This window comes from Lemur catta, chromosome 9 (assembly GCF_020740605.2).
Source record: "Lemur catta isolate mLemCat1 chromosome 9, mLemCat1.pri, whole genome shotgun sequence".
Classification (NCBI taxonomy): Eukaryota; Metazoa; Chordata; class Mammalia; order Primates; family Lemuridae; genus Lemur; species Lemur catta.
The window spans coordinates 2,600,282-2,617,949 of NC_059136.1; the positions used below are offsets into that span (position 1 = coordinate 2,600,282).

Genomic DNA, 17,668 nt, shown 5'->3' on the forward strand with positions numbered 1-17,668 from the left:
CAAAGAAAATATTTATTCTAAATGGAAACATACTTCTAAAAGAAGGAGACAGGGAGCATTCAGGTGTTTATAATTTGGGGAGAGACAATTAATTTTTCCTTTTTAATTTTATCACAGCTTAGAGATAACAAAAAGTAAAAGAAGAAAGACAGATTGCCTTTCTGTATTACGAACAAACGTACTGAAATTCTGCCAGTGTGCAGACAACGACAGGCACCCCCAAAACACCTAAAATCTCTCTCCTGTTCTTACAGCCACTGTTATCTTCAGGGGCAATCTCATTGCTAAGTGCTCCCACACACATTCATGGTTCCAGCAGGACTGACTGTATCTTTCCATGGGCACTCAAGTGCGAGAAACACCTATTCTCCTCCCAAGAATTCAATCAACTGGACTTAGCTGAATCCACTATAAAATGTACCCCTTGCCCCAGCAGAAAGCTGGTCTTCATCTTATGGATCCAAATGAGAATGTCTCTCTGAATAACTGTGTAAGAGCTAAGGAGTAAGTTAAAAAGAAAGAGATGTTTGAGTTGGGCATGGTGGTGCATGCGTATAGTCCCACCTACTTGGGAGGCTGAGGGAGGAGGACTGTCTGAACCCAGGAGTTTAAGGCCAGCCTGGGCAACACAGCAAGACCCTGACTCTAAAAATAAAAAAATAAAAAAAATTTAAAAAAGAAAGAGATGTTTGGTTTTTTGCAAAGTAAGAGCAAAAGAGCCCCCACCATCTCTTTGCTTTCATTTTGGGGTCCACAAGAGACTCTTCTCTTCCCTGGAGCTGCATAGCCCATCGGACTCAAAGGTGATGGGATTCAGCTTTTGGGTGTAAAACGCACTTGTAGATATCTGCAGGTATGTCCCACTCACTCTGAGAGCTTTCCATGGTGACCCCTGAGTTGTGTATGTGTCATGTCACCCCTTACCAGGATTACTGAGAACTCCAGGAGGGGGACAGCCAAGATCTGTATACCATGCAGAAGCATTTCTGACAAAATTCAGGTTTATATTCCTACATAACAGATACTTCCCAAATGCTCACTAATTGCATGGTGTTCCTTGGCATATGTCCTCTCATTTTTCCCCCCACAGTGCTATCAGGGGATGAATTCTATTTACAGATGAGAAAGTGCGGCCCGAAGATGTCCCAGGGCTGATTAGCAGCAAGGCAAAAAGTGAATCCAGATCCTCAAATTCCAGCTTCGCTGCTTGTTCTGCTAGGCCATGTAAACTCTGGCAGGCAGATTCTGGAGAACAGATTGGCCAAAAATTTTCTGAGGCCTGGGTTTGGAGGCCCAGCTTGCAGTCTCAGTTCCAAACAGGGTTTTACCTCCATCAGCTTCAAGAGATGTCAAATGTTTTTAAGAATTTTCCTCAGATCCTGCTGGAGAGTCAGGGACTTAAGTATCTAAAAGAGCTTTCGCCTCATGAAAATGCTTATAGGGTGGGCACAGTGGCTCACGCCTGTAATCCCAGCACTTGGGGAGGCCAAAGTAGGAGGATTGCTAGAGCCCAGGAGTTTGAGATCAGCCTGGGCAACATAGTGAGACCTCATCTCTACAAAAACTGAAAAAAAAAAAAAGAGCTGGGCCAGGTGTGGTGGCACATGCCTGTAGTCCCAGCTACTTGGGAGGTTGAGGCAGGAGATGGTTTGAGCCCAGGAATTTGAAGTTGCAGCAAGCTAAGACTGTGCCACTACACTCTAGCCCAGGAGACAGAGTGAGACCCTGTCTCTAAATAAATAAATAATGAATAAAATTTAAAAAATAATAAAAATGCTTATAATGTTCAACAAAATTCAGAAGGAATTGAAAATAAACTGAGAGAATGGTAGAGCTGGCAGGAATTTGAAGATTATTTACCCCACTGCTGTTTTCATTGCATTTATTTTTGCGATTGTGTTCTATTTATGACAAGACATAATAGTTTTTCACTTAAGGTAGTAGTATTCAATTTTTTTTGTCAATATCTTTATTTAAGTTGAAAAATGTCCTTTTAAAAGAAAATCCTCAAGCAAATAATAGCGCAGGGGTAACACAGATATGGCAAAAATAGTGGCATTAATATGGCTACAGCTGATATCCACAGATACTGCTTTAGAGAGGCGGTGGTTCTCAAACTGAGTGTGCACCATAACCCCTGGAGGGTAGACACTGTTTACTAGCCCGTCCTTTACAACCCGGATCCCAGCTGTACTGTTTACTAGCTGAACAACCCTGAGTACGTTCTTCACCCGGCCCCCCTGCCCAGCACTAGTTTATAACTATCTATTCTTTGATTTAACAGATCAGTTCAGAAGAAGAGAATCATTTTGACAGTGGCTTTGGCCCCTCCTCATTTGTACCAGGAGTCACTGCTTTTCTGTATCAAATAGACTATTCCCTTCCACCTGAGCCTGAAAGATGTTTCTTTCGCAGCACATGCGTGGAATCCCAGATTACACCTGTCTCAAAACCTCCCCCAACTATCTATGAAAACTTTGAACTAAGCAGACTATAAGCAGGACTTTCCCCTTATCACTTGGTAGAGACCCTTTCTTGTTTTGGTGAGTTGATACTCTTACACTGGTGCAGAGATAAGGTAGAAATCTAATGTTAGAACCAATATCCCAATTACTTAATCAGGCTGGCCAAGTCGCTCTATCTCTCTACTTCTCAGTCTTCCATTGAAAACTAAAAATAATACATGCTTTAAGGACAATCAAGAGAGAAATGCAATAACACATGGAAACTTGTTTGTTTCCAGCTTTTTGCTAAAAGTAAAAGGTGTTTTCCAAATCTAGTTTTTCACCTGTCTTCAAGAATAAATGCAAATGATCACATTCATTAATGCCACTGCATTCCAGGCTGCTGAGTCAGGTGCTGTGTGATTAGACATCTCTAATAACCACATCAATCTTAAAATCAGTTTCAAAAACACAGATGTGTAACTTCTAACGCTGAGCTCTAAATATTCATGAACGAAGTCTGTGCCTCACCTCCTCCACACGTCACAGTGCAGGGAAAGAAGTCGGTTTGTCTCCACTGATGACTGATGGGCTGGTAAAAGAAGAACTGAACCACACTGTCTTTGGCCACAGTGTACCTGGTCTGGACAGAGAGAACTGTGATAACATATTTGCATACAATGAGCTGGTGCTTTCCACACCTTCCAAAATGAGATGGATATTCTTCACCTACGTGTACAACCACACATCTACCCCAACAAACCATGGTACACGAAGATTCCAAGGATTTTAAGATGTGATTGCATTTCATTTAGACTGGTCATAAGTGGGGGCTCATATGTCCTCAGCAAATCTCCCTGGGGTCATTTTTCTAGATAATTCCATGACTTTAAATGGGTTCACAAAAATGTAGGTGGATCTGTTTGTTTGTTTATTTAACATTTTTTTCTTCCTGAAACATTTGATTTTAATTTTCATGACAACAGAGATTGCGACTTAATCTGGGTTTGCTTAAAAACATAGCACATAATTGGGATTCTTCCATTTTTAATAATACTTTTAAGCAGATTTTCTGAAAAATTCTTCTGAAAGCACAACTGCAGAAACTCAGCTCCAGTGTACACAAACACATGGTGTTTGCTTATCAGCATTCTAGTATCCAGGTAAAAGGGAAGCGCACACTCCTGAGAGTGAGTAAGCAACTGCAGACAGAAGTTTACTTTCAGGTGATTTTACTCAGGCAGCAAATCCTCCCCCTACTTTCTTCTTTTCCTCCCTAGTGATTGAACAACTATATGAACTGAGGAAAATTCCCAGAATGCAGCACAAAGGGAAAAGGAGAGAAAACAAAAGCTAAGCTCATGGAGGATGGAGCCAGCACGCTAATATGGAGTTTAAGATTACATACTTGGAAATTGCCAAGAGAGTAGATTTTATGTGTTCTCGCTACAAAAAAAAGTATGTGAGGTAATATACATGTTAACTAGCTCTATTTGGCCATTCTACAATATAGACATATGTTAAAACATCATGCTATACACCATAAATATATACAAGTTTTGTCAAGGAAAATAATTTGACAAGATTAATGTGTTGTAAAAACCTCTGGAAAATGTAACTGGGAAGAAAAACTAAGAAATAAGATTATTATAAAAATTATAACAGTAAAAATAAATATGATATAGAAAGAATATTCCATACATGAGAAAATATTCATGCTATTTTTAGTGGAAGAAGCCAGTTTACAAAATAATATAGCTTAATTTTTTCAAGGAAATTTTAAAAAAGACTATCAACAAATTGGCTATAATATTTATAAAAACATGGTGGAGACAAGAGACAGAATAACAAAGAGGAACTATTTGATTATGTAATTGCTGAGAATTTCCTAGATCATAAGAAAGAGGAATTTCAGTTAGAAATGCTCATTGAGTTCTAAGGAGATATTTTTACAAATACAACAACAAGGATAAAGAAAAATACTAAAAGTTATCAGAAAAAATAAAAGAGTGAAAATCAGACTGGCATCAGATTTCTCATAACAATGCTGGATGCAAGAAAACAAAATCATATATTCAAAGTGATGAGAGAAAAGAATTTTGGCTCTAGAATTCTATAACCAAAGTATTAATCAGCAATCAATAATCAATTATGAACCTATAATCAAATTATCAATCAGTAAAATAAAAATATTTTCAGACACAAAATAAATGACTCTGAAACGTCACCTCTCAAAGTCACTCATTGGAACAAGTAAGAAAAAACTACTAAAGAATGTACTGAACAAGAACTAATATATATACAGAAAAAGTAACGCGATATAAGAAGCAATAATGATGAAATAAATCAGTAAAGCTTATGAGTAAATATAAACAAGGGTTGATTAAAAAAATAGTTTGATGTATTTGATTACAAAATGGTATAAAAATTCCAGACACAAGATGTGGGGAGAGGGAGGGAAGGGGAGGCTATGGTGACAGGGTGGGGCCAGCACCAGGGTTACCGAGGGAGAATACGTTGCTGAGAAGCTCTGCCTCTGGCTATGGCAAAACTGCTTGCTTCTGATGACTCCTCCCAGTGAGAATAAGTAAAAATGCTTCATAAAATATTTTTAACGTATTTTAAAGCATCGGAGAACTATCACACTAGTGAGGATTTGCAGGGCCAAGATCCCAGACACTGAGGAAGCCCAGAAGTGTGAGCACAACATTTGGCACCACATTTGGCATCACCTTTTCGCCCAAGGCATTTTCCAGTTTGCAAGTGGTGACTGAGCAGCTGAGAAGCTGGGCAGATCTGTCATCAGACTCATAGAACAGAGAGAGCAAACACCGGAGCTCAAGGCCTGCCAAGGTGGAGTTGTTGGTAGAAATCCCAGGCTCACAAGTGGGACCCCAGAAGGCTCTATCTTACGGATAAAAGTGAACTGGAAATAAACCAGCCTTCAAAGGGAATAAAGGCCAAGTTCAAATTATTTCAATTTCTTGTTGGATGAAGGTGATTGGTTCCTAACCTAGCTGTCTTCTAGAAGCAAAAATAGTGCAGCCAAATAGCCCATTTAGGAGAGAATTAGACTGAAGATCTAGAAGCAAAAAATAATCTTGTCTCAAATTATATCTACAACCTTGCCTCTACAATATGCAGCATAAAGTTTAAAAATAATTAGACATACAAAAAATAACATTTAACAACAACTAAAAAAGTGAAAAAAATAGATATTATAAACATAATATTTATATCCAGGTATTGGTGTTAACTGATAAAAACTTAAAAACTTAAGTATATCACTACTACTCCCTGCAACCCTAGCCTTGGCTTCATGTCTTATTCCCCTGATGGAGGAGCCCAGCAACAACTTAAGCTGTTTCCACGGTCATAAAACATCAGTGTTGGCACAGAGCTTTTGCCTTAGGCTCTGTTTTTTAGAGAACCTGGACTAAGATACTATGATTAAAATGCTCAAGAAATTAAATGATGGGTAATTTCACTGGAAATGAAGAAGCTATAATAAAAATAAAATGAAAATTCCAGAAATAAAAAGTACAATAATTCTAATAAATATCTCAATGGATTAGTTCAACAGTAGATTAGACTAGAGTTTGGCAAGTATTTTCTTAAAGAGCTAGATAGCAAACATTTTAGGTTTTCAGGCTACGTGGTATCTGTTGCAACTAGTCCACTCTGCTGGTGTAGTGTAAAAGTAGACATCAACAATCAGTAAACAAATGGCGGAGGGTGTGTTCTAATAAAACTTTATTTACAACAACAGATGGATGGCTTGTTGGCCATAATCTGCTGACCTCGGATTAGACATACCTGAGTAGACAATCAGTAACATGACAGATGGGAAGAAAGTGGAAACTAGACATATCAGATAAAGGTAAAGATATAAATGTAGTCCCAGAAATAGAAACAAAAAACTTGGGACAGAAGCTAATCTGAAGAGGTGATAAATGAGAATCTGCCTAAAACTGATGGTGGATATCAAGCCACAGATTCATGGGGCATCATGAACCTCAAGCTGAAGAAAGCCATTAACTACATCATAGCCAAACTGACGAAAACGAAATATAAAGAGAAAACACTTAAAAGTAGACAAAGAAAAAAAGGACACATTACCTTCTAAGGAACAAAAATAAGACTGACAGCTGACTTCTCAAGAGAATAAATGGAAGCCAGAAGACAATGGAGAAATATCCCCAAAGTGCTGAAAGAAAATAGTTTCATAATGATAAAAGGGTCAATTCACTAGGAAGATGTCATGATTCTAAATGTGAATGTACCTAACAACTTCACCTCAAAATGTATAATGCAAAATGCATAGTCACGGTGGTAGTTTTAGCACCTATCTCCTGGTAAAATAGAATAAGCAGAAAAAAAGTCAGGAAGGTTATAATTTTGAATGACACAAAATAACAAACATGACCTATTTGACATATGTAGAACATTGTATCCAACAATGAAGACTGTATACCATCTTCTTCCAAAACTTGTTATATTCTGAGCTACAAACCAAGTTTTAGAAATTCCAAAAGATTGAAATTATATGGAGTATGTTCTTTGACCACAGTAGAATTAAGCTTTAAAGCTAAATCATAAAAAATTACTAAAATATTTCCACATGCTTTGATTTTACACTTCTAAATAATAAGTCAAAGAATGCATAACTATGAAAATTATATGATAATGTAACTGAGTGATGAAGGAAAACACTTCATATCAAACTTTGTGAAATTAAATATAAGGCATTGTTTGAGAGATATTTATAGACTTAAATTAATATGTTATAAAAAAATAAAAATCAATGATATAAACATCCATTTCAAGAAGTTAGAAAAAGAACAGCACATTGAATCCAGAGAAAGTAGAAAGATGAACATATTATAATAAACATAGGAGGAGATATTAATGATAAGGAAAGGAAACTACATTTAAAAAGAGCTATAAAGCCAACAGTTGTTTTTGTGAAAAGTCTAATAGAATTGATAACCCTACAACCTGACTCATCAAGGAAAAAGAAAGGAGGCACAGATAACCAATGTCAAGAATGAGAGGGAGGACTCACTACAGAGGCACACATTTCTTAATCAGGATACAAACAGCACTAAGCATAAAGACTGATACACTACACTATGATAAAGTTGAGAACTTTTATACAGGGAAACTGAGAGCCCTAAATACATTTAATGGAGAAAAATATGAAAATAGAATGAATAAAGAATTCAGGTCTAGAAGCTAAAAATATGACACCAAAATAAACTCATGTAAAGGTAAAGAAATAAAAATAAAAATTTCTGTAAATAGAAATTAAAAAAAAAAAAAACCTTTAAGTTAATCACCAAAATTAAAATCTAGTCCTTAGATGTTTCAGAGACAATATTTGGATGGTTTGACCAAAATAAAAATTAGACAAGGAACCAACAGGCAGGTTTAGTAATGAAAGAGACATAGTTATAGGTGCAGAGGAGTGTTTTTTTTTAATGATAAGGGAATACTATGGTTACATTTGAACAGTTAACTTTGAAAAATTAGATGAATTAGACACTCTCTAGAAAAACAAGAACTGCAAAATTGGCTCAAAAAATAAGCCTAAGAGAAACTGAAATTGCTTCTAAGTACTCTCCATTACTAACAAAAAGAAAAAGAAGAGAAGAGAAAGGCCATGAAACCCAGGTGTTTTTCAGAAAGAGATAATCCTTATTGTAATAGACACATTTCTTTGTCTACCAACATGCACGTCCCCTTCCCATTCTGCAGAGACCAGCTGTGTTCCAGTGTCCATTCCTCCCTCATGTGTCTTAGATAAATCCTGGTTGTTGTAAACAAACATCGTGGTCACATGTGCCTTGCTAGGTGTAAGACCACAAGACTGTTCTGCTCAGATACACACCGCAAAGGGTGTACTCGGCCAATAGCCCAAGTTCCAGGTCACGTTTTCCATGGGTTGCTCCCAGCCAGTGACTGAGCACAGCAGGGTACTAAGTCAGGCCTGTTCCCAGGAGACACTGGAGTCCTGGGAGAGAAGACTCAGGCTCAGGGCCTCCTCTGCAGCCTTGTTGAACTCTCTTAGAACCACTTCACTCTTCCTCCCTTCCCCCTCTCCTTCAGTCGCAATCAGATTCTATTGCGGTCTGGCAGCTCTCCCAGCCTCACCCTGCCTCCAGCCCCATTCTTGTTCCTCACAGGCACTTCCCAAATAAATTTCTTGGATATCTCATCCTGTGTTGGCATCTGCTTCTTGGAAGACCCAGACTAACACACTAAGGGAAGGTGTAGAGTGGGCAGGGGACCCAATTCTTGTCAGGGATTAGAAGTCTACTGTGGTGCTGCTGAGAAAAGTTTTCCTTCCCAAGAAAGTTCACAAGAAAGAAAAAGATCTATTGGACTTCTGGACATTGTCCTATCTGCATATGACACCTGGATCGGTGCCTAGTACTCTCAGTGCAGGGCAAGTGCACAGCAACTCACTTAAATCCATGCTCACCAACCTTGGAAAGGCCCTAATGCTGCCAGTAAGCACAATACTTTCCCCTCGTCCACTGACTCTCTCACTTTTTAAGACAAATATTTCATGCTTCTTTCTCAGTCCTCAAACTTCTAACTCCTTCCACATCGTCACTCTCAACTGATAACCTTGCTCCATTTCGTGAGAAAATGTAAGTAGGGAAAAGTAGGGAATAAGCAGATGTGACTCCTCTATATCCATCTCCAGTCATCTGTTCCTCACCACCTGCTTCCTTCCTCTCTCCAGGGACACCATCCACCAGCAGAGGAGAGCCCGGGAGCTCCGAGAAATAAATCGGGTTTCCCCACCTGTCCAGCTGCAGACCAGAGGTCTGAACCCTAACAAGGATATTTGAAAGGCTAAGAAAATGGAAATATGAACACCAACTTCTGATTGGTCTCAAATAATTGTTCTTTTCACAAATGTACTTGCAGCGATCTTGCCTGTTTACAGGTGTTTTTCACTTATCTAAACAGAAACAGCTGAAGAACATGGGCAACGCCTGAAGGAAAAGTGGACTCTAATACCCAACCTGAGCTTTACATGACTTTGTTGTTTTTGTGTTTTGTCTTTGTTGTTTTTATAAATTGGCAGAGAAAATATTAAATTTTAGATCTCAAGGCAAACAGTGTAATAAAAATCTCCCTGGGGTTACAGTTTCCTAGGATTTCTCACACATCCTCTGAATTGCCCTGCTGATTTCAAAGTAAAAATATTGGGATAGCAGGGACAGAAAATGATAGCCAATCTGGTGTATGACCATGAAATTGAGATAGATGAAAAAAAGCTTGCCATAATTAGATGATTCTTCTTTGTACTGGATGAAGCTGATACATAAATGACCATAAATGCACATGTGATAACTCTGGTTGTTCATTAAAGAAATTAAAATGGTTTCATGGATTGGTTGTTGTTAAATCAGAAATATCAACTTCATGCCAAAAAAAAAAGTATGATTAGTAAAACCTGCTTTGAATTTCAAACAGCTATATTGAACTGACCAATTAATCTGGATTTCTTTGTAGACACATGTTCCATTTAAAAGAATCATTCTGGGCTTGGTGCTGTGGCTCATGTTTGTAATCCTTGCACTTTGAGAGGGTGAGGTGGGAGGATCACTTGAGCCCCGAAGTTCGAGACTATCTTGGGCAACAGAGCAAGATCCCATCTCTATAAAAAATAAGAAAAAGTTACCCGGGAGTGCTGGCATGCACCTGTAGTCCCAGCTACTCGGGAGGCTGAGGCAGGAAGATCACTTGAGACCAGGAGTTTGAGGTTGCTGTGAGCTATGATAATGTCACTTCACTCTAACCTTGGCAATAGAACAAGACCCTGTCTCTAAATAAATTAATTAATCATTTTGATCATAAATTTTGGTAAAATTACACAAATTATACTATTTGCAACAAGATGATTTTGAAAAAAAATCAACCAATCCATATATTTTCCTGAAGCTACGAACTACTGGTAGCTTGAATCTGTAGTATTGATGAACTCTCATTCAATTATAGTACTTTATATGGTCTCTTTACAAGATAAGGCAGCTATTTAGAGGCTTATTAATGTAAAAATATCTTCAAATGTCATTACAATATGATGCAGTGTTATCATTCTTCCTCGGAAAAAGTCCCTCATCTTACCACTGAGAATTACTGAGCATTTTAAGAGAGTTTTAATCTCAGGAAGGGGCTTATATTTGGATAAGTGCTCCTCAATTCCAGGGACACTGGCATTATACGTATTCTTTTAAGACAGCAAAATAGGCAAATAGAAGATACAAGATTGGGTCTTTAAAATAAATAAAAACTACTAATTAAATACAGAAAGACCCTCCCTCCAATACTAAAAACTTCAGAAAGATCAAGTTACTTAAATCTGTAAGGGCGTTTTTCTCCCAAAGGCTTTGTGTTTGTTTTTTGAGATTGAGTAGTGATGTCACAACAGACTCTGACAATTGTGGAAGGTGACCTTCTACATTGCCTTCGAACTGCTCTCATCTTCTTCATGGGCCCCTTCTCAAGGGGGGAGTGAGGAAACAACAACTCCAATAGAGTTCAACACCGTAAACTCTGTCTGGTTCAATAATTTAAAGAGTTCACTGCAGATGTTTCCGTTTCAGGTGGGACGTGCCCAACCTTTCAGCTGTCCTCGCCTTCAAACTTCTCTTCTCCATGGTGGCTTAGACCTAGGATCTCACAGAGGCGGGAAGGGAAGGAGGGGCTGGATCCATGCGTGAGGGTCCCTGGACCCACAGATGTATCTTTTGTCCCCCTGGTTAGCAGATTCCCACAGGGAGAGACAGTGCCAGTGAACTCGGCTATGTTCTGTCCTGGTGGGGGCTGGCCGACTCCTCTGGTGACCAGCCCCCTCTATGCTCCCCGTGGGCCGCACGTTCTCTGTGGTGCGGCCAGGACTCCTGTCCAACCCCAGCCTGGCTCAGGGCTCTGTACCTGGGAGACCACCTGTTGTACTGTCCAAGCCAGGAGGCTTTTGAGACTGAAAGGAGGAGCTAGTAATTAACCCGGGGCAGCAGGCATAAATTGGGCCTTTTCTGAGAAAAGCAGGACACATGGTCCCTCTCTACCTTGACCCCCTCAGCTAAAGGGTCATTTGCTACCACCATGTCAACCCTGCCAGCTGAGAGTATGTGGAATTTTCTAGAAGTTTTCTATACTACTTGGGAGCCGAGGGGGACTCTGGGTGCTAAACTCAGACTCTGCCTGTGACTCAACATTTCATGACACTAATGCCAATTTCATTGTGATGTGGCTTTCCCAGGTGGTTGTTGATGGAGGTGGGCACCCTATGAGGCATTTTCGTTTTGAATTTCTAAATGACAGGTGGAACAAAAGGTCCTTTTCTGCTTTGGGCTTTCCTTGAAACCTTCCTTGCTCTGGGGAGTGACTGCCATCACGACACACATCTCCCTGCCTGCTCCCTCCATCCTGTCCCTTCTTTCCTTCTTTTGTCCACAGTCCCTTGAGGCTGAGGGAGCAGCTCTCCACGTCCGTGCTAGACCTTCCCCGTGGTGTATGTCCTCCTGAGGACTCTAGAGCCCACAGCTCAGCCTTCCCGGGCAAGGGGCATCCTCTCCACATTACAGAAGAAATGCTATGGGTTAGTACCCTAGGCTTGGCCCTCGAAATGGTGTGGGAACTAAATCAATTCAGAAAATCTTCATCTCTCCCCACTAAGCCTGACTTTCAAAATAAAAGTCCAAACTAAATAATAATCATCATCTTACTTCAATATTCAAAAGTCAAACATTAATGCTCTCTCTTTGCATTTCTACTAACAACCCAATCTCCCACCTGCAAAACGACTCCTGTCAAGTCTCCAGGGCAGATGGCTTCACCAACAAAGAAGACAGCCAAGTAAAAAGGATGGCAAAAGAGAAATATATGTTAACATTTACAAAAGTGTATGGCCCCTGTTTGATTAGGAAAATGAGTTTTATAGCAATGGTAAGAAAATGGATTCAAATTCAACTACCTGGCTTGGCCACTTCAAAATAGTTTCCAAAATGTATAGGACAAACTTTTTTTAAATATAAAACTATTCATGGTATGTATGCATTTATACATATAACTTAGCTGTGAATTCTCATAATTACTAGAGCAGTATTTGAATTGCTTTGACCAAGAAATTTCCGCCAACAGACCACATTACAGAAAAATACATAATATTCGATTAAGGGCAAATAGTTAGGAGGAGAAATGGTATCCTAATTGAGAGGCATGATGAAATAGGTAAGTTTTGTTTTCTGTTGGCGTTGTTATGGGTTGAACTGTGTCCTCCCAAAAAGAAGTCCTAGCTCACAGTATCTCAGAATATGATCTTATTTGGAAATAGGGTCTTTGAAGATGTAATTAAGTTAAGATGATGTCATTAGGATCCTAGGGCTCTAATCCAATATCACTGGTGTCCTTATGCAAAGGGGAAATTTGGACACAGAGGCAGACATGCACAGAGGGGAGGGGAGAAAGTCTGAGCCATGTGAATGTAGCAGAGAGATGTTGGGCAGGCGTGGTGGCTCATGCCTATAATCCCAGCAGTTTGGGATGCCAAGGTAGGAACACTGCTTGAGCCCAGGAGTTTGAGAATAGCCTGGGCAGCATAGCAAGATCCTATCTCTACCAAAAGAAAAAAAGAATTTAGGAGAGAGACATGAGAAAGATTCTCCCTTCTAGCCAGCCCTCAGAAGGAACCAATCCGTTGCCTCCAGAACAAATTTGGTTGTTTAGGCCTGCAGTCATGGTACTCTGTTACAGCCTCAGGAAACTAAGGCAGACTCTAAAACTGCGTCTTGCTGTGTTTTGAAATACCTGTGAATGTATAAATTTAGCCACTACCTGCAGCACATTGCAAGGCTGTAACACGTTCTTTGAGAGAAATGAAAACATGCAGTTTCAAATCCTCACATTCCCGGATAAGTCAGATGCGCTGTTGCAACTTCCCAGGAAGAAAAGAGACTCTGTGGACAGAGAACATAAAAGATACCTAGAGCTCGGGCCAGAGGAAACTGAAGACAGAGCTTGCATAGCTGAGAACTAGTGGAAAAACAATCAGAAAACAACTTCCTGCAGAAACACAAAATATATGAATGGAAGAAAAATGATTCCTTAAGAGACAACTGTCCAAAGAAGGAAGATTTTAGAGCATGAAGAAGAGAAACTCCCCACCACAGCCCATGAAGACAGATGTGTGTTTTAAAAGAGGGGGAAATCTACCAGCAGTAGCTGAAAATTAATCATGTAGAAAGATGTTTTTAACAAAGCCATTTCATTTTTTAAATTAGATATTCTCATGGGAATATACTTAAAATTGAAATTCACAAACATCTACTCACAGATACAAATGATCAATCAGTTCTCACTGAACAAATAGCTCCTATCTCACCACCTAATCAACAAAGCACATTTCCCTGATGATTAGGGACGTTGAGCATTTTTTCATATGTTTGTTGGCCATTCTTATATCTTCTTTTGAAAAATTTCTATTCATGTCCTTTGCCCATTTTTTGATAGGGTTGTTTGATTTTTTCTTGCTGATTTTCCTGAGTTCGAAATAGATTCTTGTTATCAGACCTTTATCTGATGTGTAGTATGCGAAAATTTTTTCCCATTCTGTAGGCTGTCTGTTTATTTTCGTGACGGTTTCTTTGGCTGTGCAGAAGCTTTTTAATTTAATCAGGTCCCATTCGTTTACTTTTGTTTTTGCTGTGATTGCCTTAGGGGTTTTCTTCATAAATTCTTTGCCTAGACCAATGTCTGTAAGAGTCCTTCCTACATTTTCTTCTAGAATTCTAATAGTTTCTCCCCTAAGGTTTAGGTCTGTTAGCCACCTTGATTTGATTTTTGTGAGAGGTGAAAGCTGTGGGTCCTGTTTTAGTCTTCTACATGTGGCTATCCAGTTTTCCCAGCACCATTTATTAAATAAGGATTCTTTTCCCCAAAGTATGTTTTTGTCTGCTTTGTCAAAGATTAGATGGCTACATGAGGATGGTTTTATGTTTGGATTTTCTGTTCTGTTCCATTGGTCTGTGTCCCTGCACTTGTGCCAATACCAAGCAGTTTTAATAATCACAGCTTTGTAGTATAGTTTGAAGTCTGGTAAATTAATACCTCCCATTTTGTTTTTGTTGCTTAAAATTGCTTTTGCTAAAGGGGGTCTTCTCTGGTTCCACACAAAGCGTAGAATTATTCTTTCTATATCTGTGAAAAATGATGTTGGTAATTTAATAGGAATTGCATTGAATTTGTAGATAACTTTGGGCAGAATAGTCATTTTAACAATGTTGATTGTTCCGATCCACGAGCATGGTATGGTTTTCCACCTATTTACATGTTCTGCAATTTCCTTCCTCCGTGTTTCGTAGTTCTCCCTATAGAGGTCCTTTACCTCCTTAGGTAAATATATTCCTAGGTATTTTATTTTCTTTGTTGTGATTTTGAAGGGTATTGAGTCCTTAATTTGGTTCTCCGTTTGACTGTTATTGGCATATATGAATGCCTCTGATTTGTGTGTATTGATTTTGTATCCCGAGACTTTACTGAATTCATTGATCAATTCCAGGAATCTCTTGGTTGAATCCTTGGGATTTTCTAGATATAACATCATATCATCAGCAAAGAGTGAGAGTTTGATCTCTTCTTTCCCTATTTAGACTCCCTTGATTCTCCTCTCTTGTCTGATAGCTCTCGCAAGGGCTTCCAATACTATGTTGAAAAGTAAGGGGGACAGTGGGCAAAACCACAATGAGATATCACTTAACTCCAGTGAGAATGGCCTTTATCAAAAAGTCCCAAAACAACACATGTTGGCGTGGATGCAGAGAGACAGGAACACTCATACACTGCTGGTGGGACTGCAAACTAGTGCAACCCCTGTGGAAAGCATTATGGGGATACCTTAAACAAATTCAGATAGACCTACCATTCGATCCAGCAATCCCATTATTGGGCATCTACCCAGAAAAACAAAAGTCATTCTACAACAAAGACACTTGTACCCAAATGTTTATAGCAGCACAATTCATAATTGCAAAGATGTGGAAACAACCCAAATGCCCATCAGTCCATGAATGAATTAGTAAACTGTGGTATATGTATACCATGGAGTATTACTCAGCTATAAGAAATAACGGTGATATGACATCTCTTTGGTTCTCCTGGAGAGAGTTGAAACCCATTATATTAAGTGATGTATCCAAAGAATGGATAAACAAGCATCACATGTACTCACCAGAAAATTGGTTTCCCTGACCATCACCTAAATGCACATTGGGGAAGGGTACCAATTAGATATCAGATTGAGATGGGGAGTGGGGGGAGGGGTTAGGTGTATGCCTACATGATGAGTGCGTTGCGCACCGTCTGGGGAATGGTCATGCTTGAGGGTGCAGACTCGGGGAGGTGGGGGGTGGGGGGAGGGGATGGAGGTATGACTACATAGTGAGTGCCAGGCGAACTGTCTGGTGAATGGACACGCTTGAGGCTCTGACTCGGGGGGATGGGCAGGACATGGACATTGTATATAACCTGAACTTATGTACCCCCATGATGAGCTGAAATAAAAAAAAAAAAAAGAAAAAAGAAATTAAAAAGGGAAACGTAAAAAATAAAAAAAAACAACAAAGCACACAGCATCAACTACTGTACTTGGTCAAAACTCACTACTGCTACCTGGTGGCAACATGCACCTATTGACGAAGCAAACTAACACATCAGGGGCTGTAATGCAGAAGGCCCCTGGCACAGTAGTACCATGACAAGGGTCATCCTTGACAAGCATGTCATTCAAGAAAATAAGAATACATAGCGAGAAATCCATTCGGAAGAAGGAAATGTGCAATTTTCAAGAATGTCCCAACCATGAAAATATAGCTTCTTAAAAAGAGTTGAAGAAGGAAATTTTTTTCTTATTGGCGCAGTGAGTTGCTCAGTGTCAGAATCTGAGCAAAGGTAACTAAGGACAATCTAACATCTCATTGATCTCTACATATTTTACTCTCTACATAAGAATATAGTAGTTTTCAACAGTACATTTATTAGAAGCTCATGAAACAAGGTCTACTCCATGAAGGCATGTGCCTCAGCCTAACTCAGCGTGCCCACAGCTGTGCCAAACTGACTGGTCTATACCGTCTCGTCTTCCCTCTCGGGGTGAAGCCACATCTTCCATTTTTCAGACCAGCTGCTTCTGGCTGACTAGGATGGAAAGAGACAGAAGGAAATGCAGGAACACAGGGCTGACTGCCACCGGTGACCTCGCACATATTTTAACCTCCCACTCAAAGTATAGCCCTTCCTTGGTTGTGTGATGGGTCAGGAAGAGACAGATGGAAGCAAAGAGCTCCTCATCTCAGTAACAAGGCTGGCTGGGTGATACTGCAATGCTCGGAACTGAAACATTTTTTAAAAAGTAACTGATGGAAAAGGCTATTTCCTAGAAACACACATTATTTGGACAAACTCCCAAGTCAGGGAAAAACAACATCAGAGTCATTCTTACTTAATCACAAGTGTCTCCAATTGTGCCAAATTCTGTCTCACCAAGCACATGTATTCACCAAAGAACACGGCCGTAGGCATGAAATGAGGCTCCACTTATAGACGAGTCAGACGGTGGTGTGCATCACCTTCTCTGATAAAGACATATACTTTACAAACCTTTTCCCTGTAGAGAGATCAAAAGCTTTCCAGGAGTTGAAGTCAAAGTCCAGGACTGTTTACCAAGTCTGAGAGAGCTGGTCCTCAGAGACAGGAAAATAGAGGCCTGAGTACTGGTTCTGACAGTGTACATTTAAAATGCTGTTAAAATGTACTCTATTAAGAGGTTAATAAATAATTTGGGCAAGAATGTGTAAAATAAATTTCAATTATGCATGTGGTATGTGAATGCATTCTTCTTTTTAAAAATTATTTTAAGAATTAGATATCACATTTATCCCCTCTAAAAGCAACACTGTTGTTTTCAGTGGTTTCATGTATCTTTCCAACATTAAAGAAAGTATGTGTACAAACATATACATATACACGCAGTGGTCCCCAATGTTTTTGGCACCAGGGACTGGTTTCACAGAAGACAATTTTTCCACTGACAGGGGTGGGGCGGCAGAGCTCTGGCAGTGATGCCAGCCATGGGGAGCGGCTGTAAATATAGATGACGCTTCACTTGCTCGTGCACCGCTCACCACTGCTCACCTCCTGCTGTGAGA

The 17,668-nt window shown here is 39.5% G+C and overlaps 1 protein-coding gene across 1 annotated transcript in view; it reads right to left on the reverse strand.

Moving 5' to 3' along the window:
* ADAMTSL3 (ADAMTS like 3) overlaps window positions 1–17,668 on the reverse strand; it is a 276,104-nt gene that overhangs the window by 114,667 nt on the left and 143,769 nt on the right. The window contains exon 10 of the mRNA XM_045561569.1: window positions 2,976–3,087. Coding sequence (XP_045417525.1) covers window positions 2,976–3,087 — 112 coding nt within the window. The remainder of the gene's footprint in view (window positions 1–2,975; window positions 3,088–17,668) is intronic.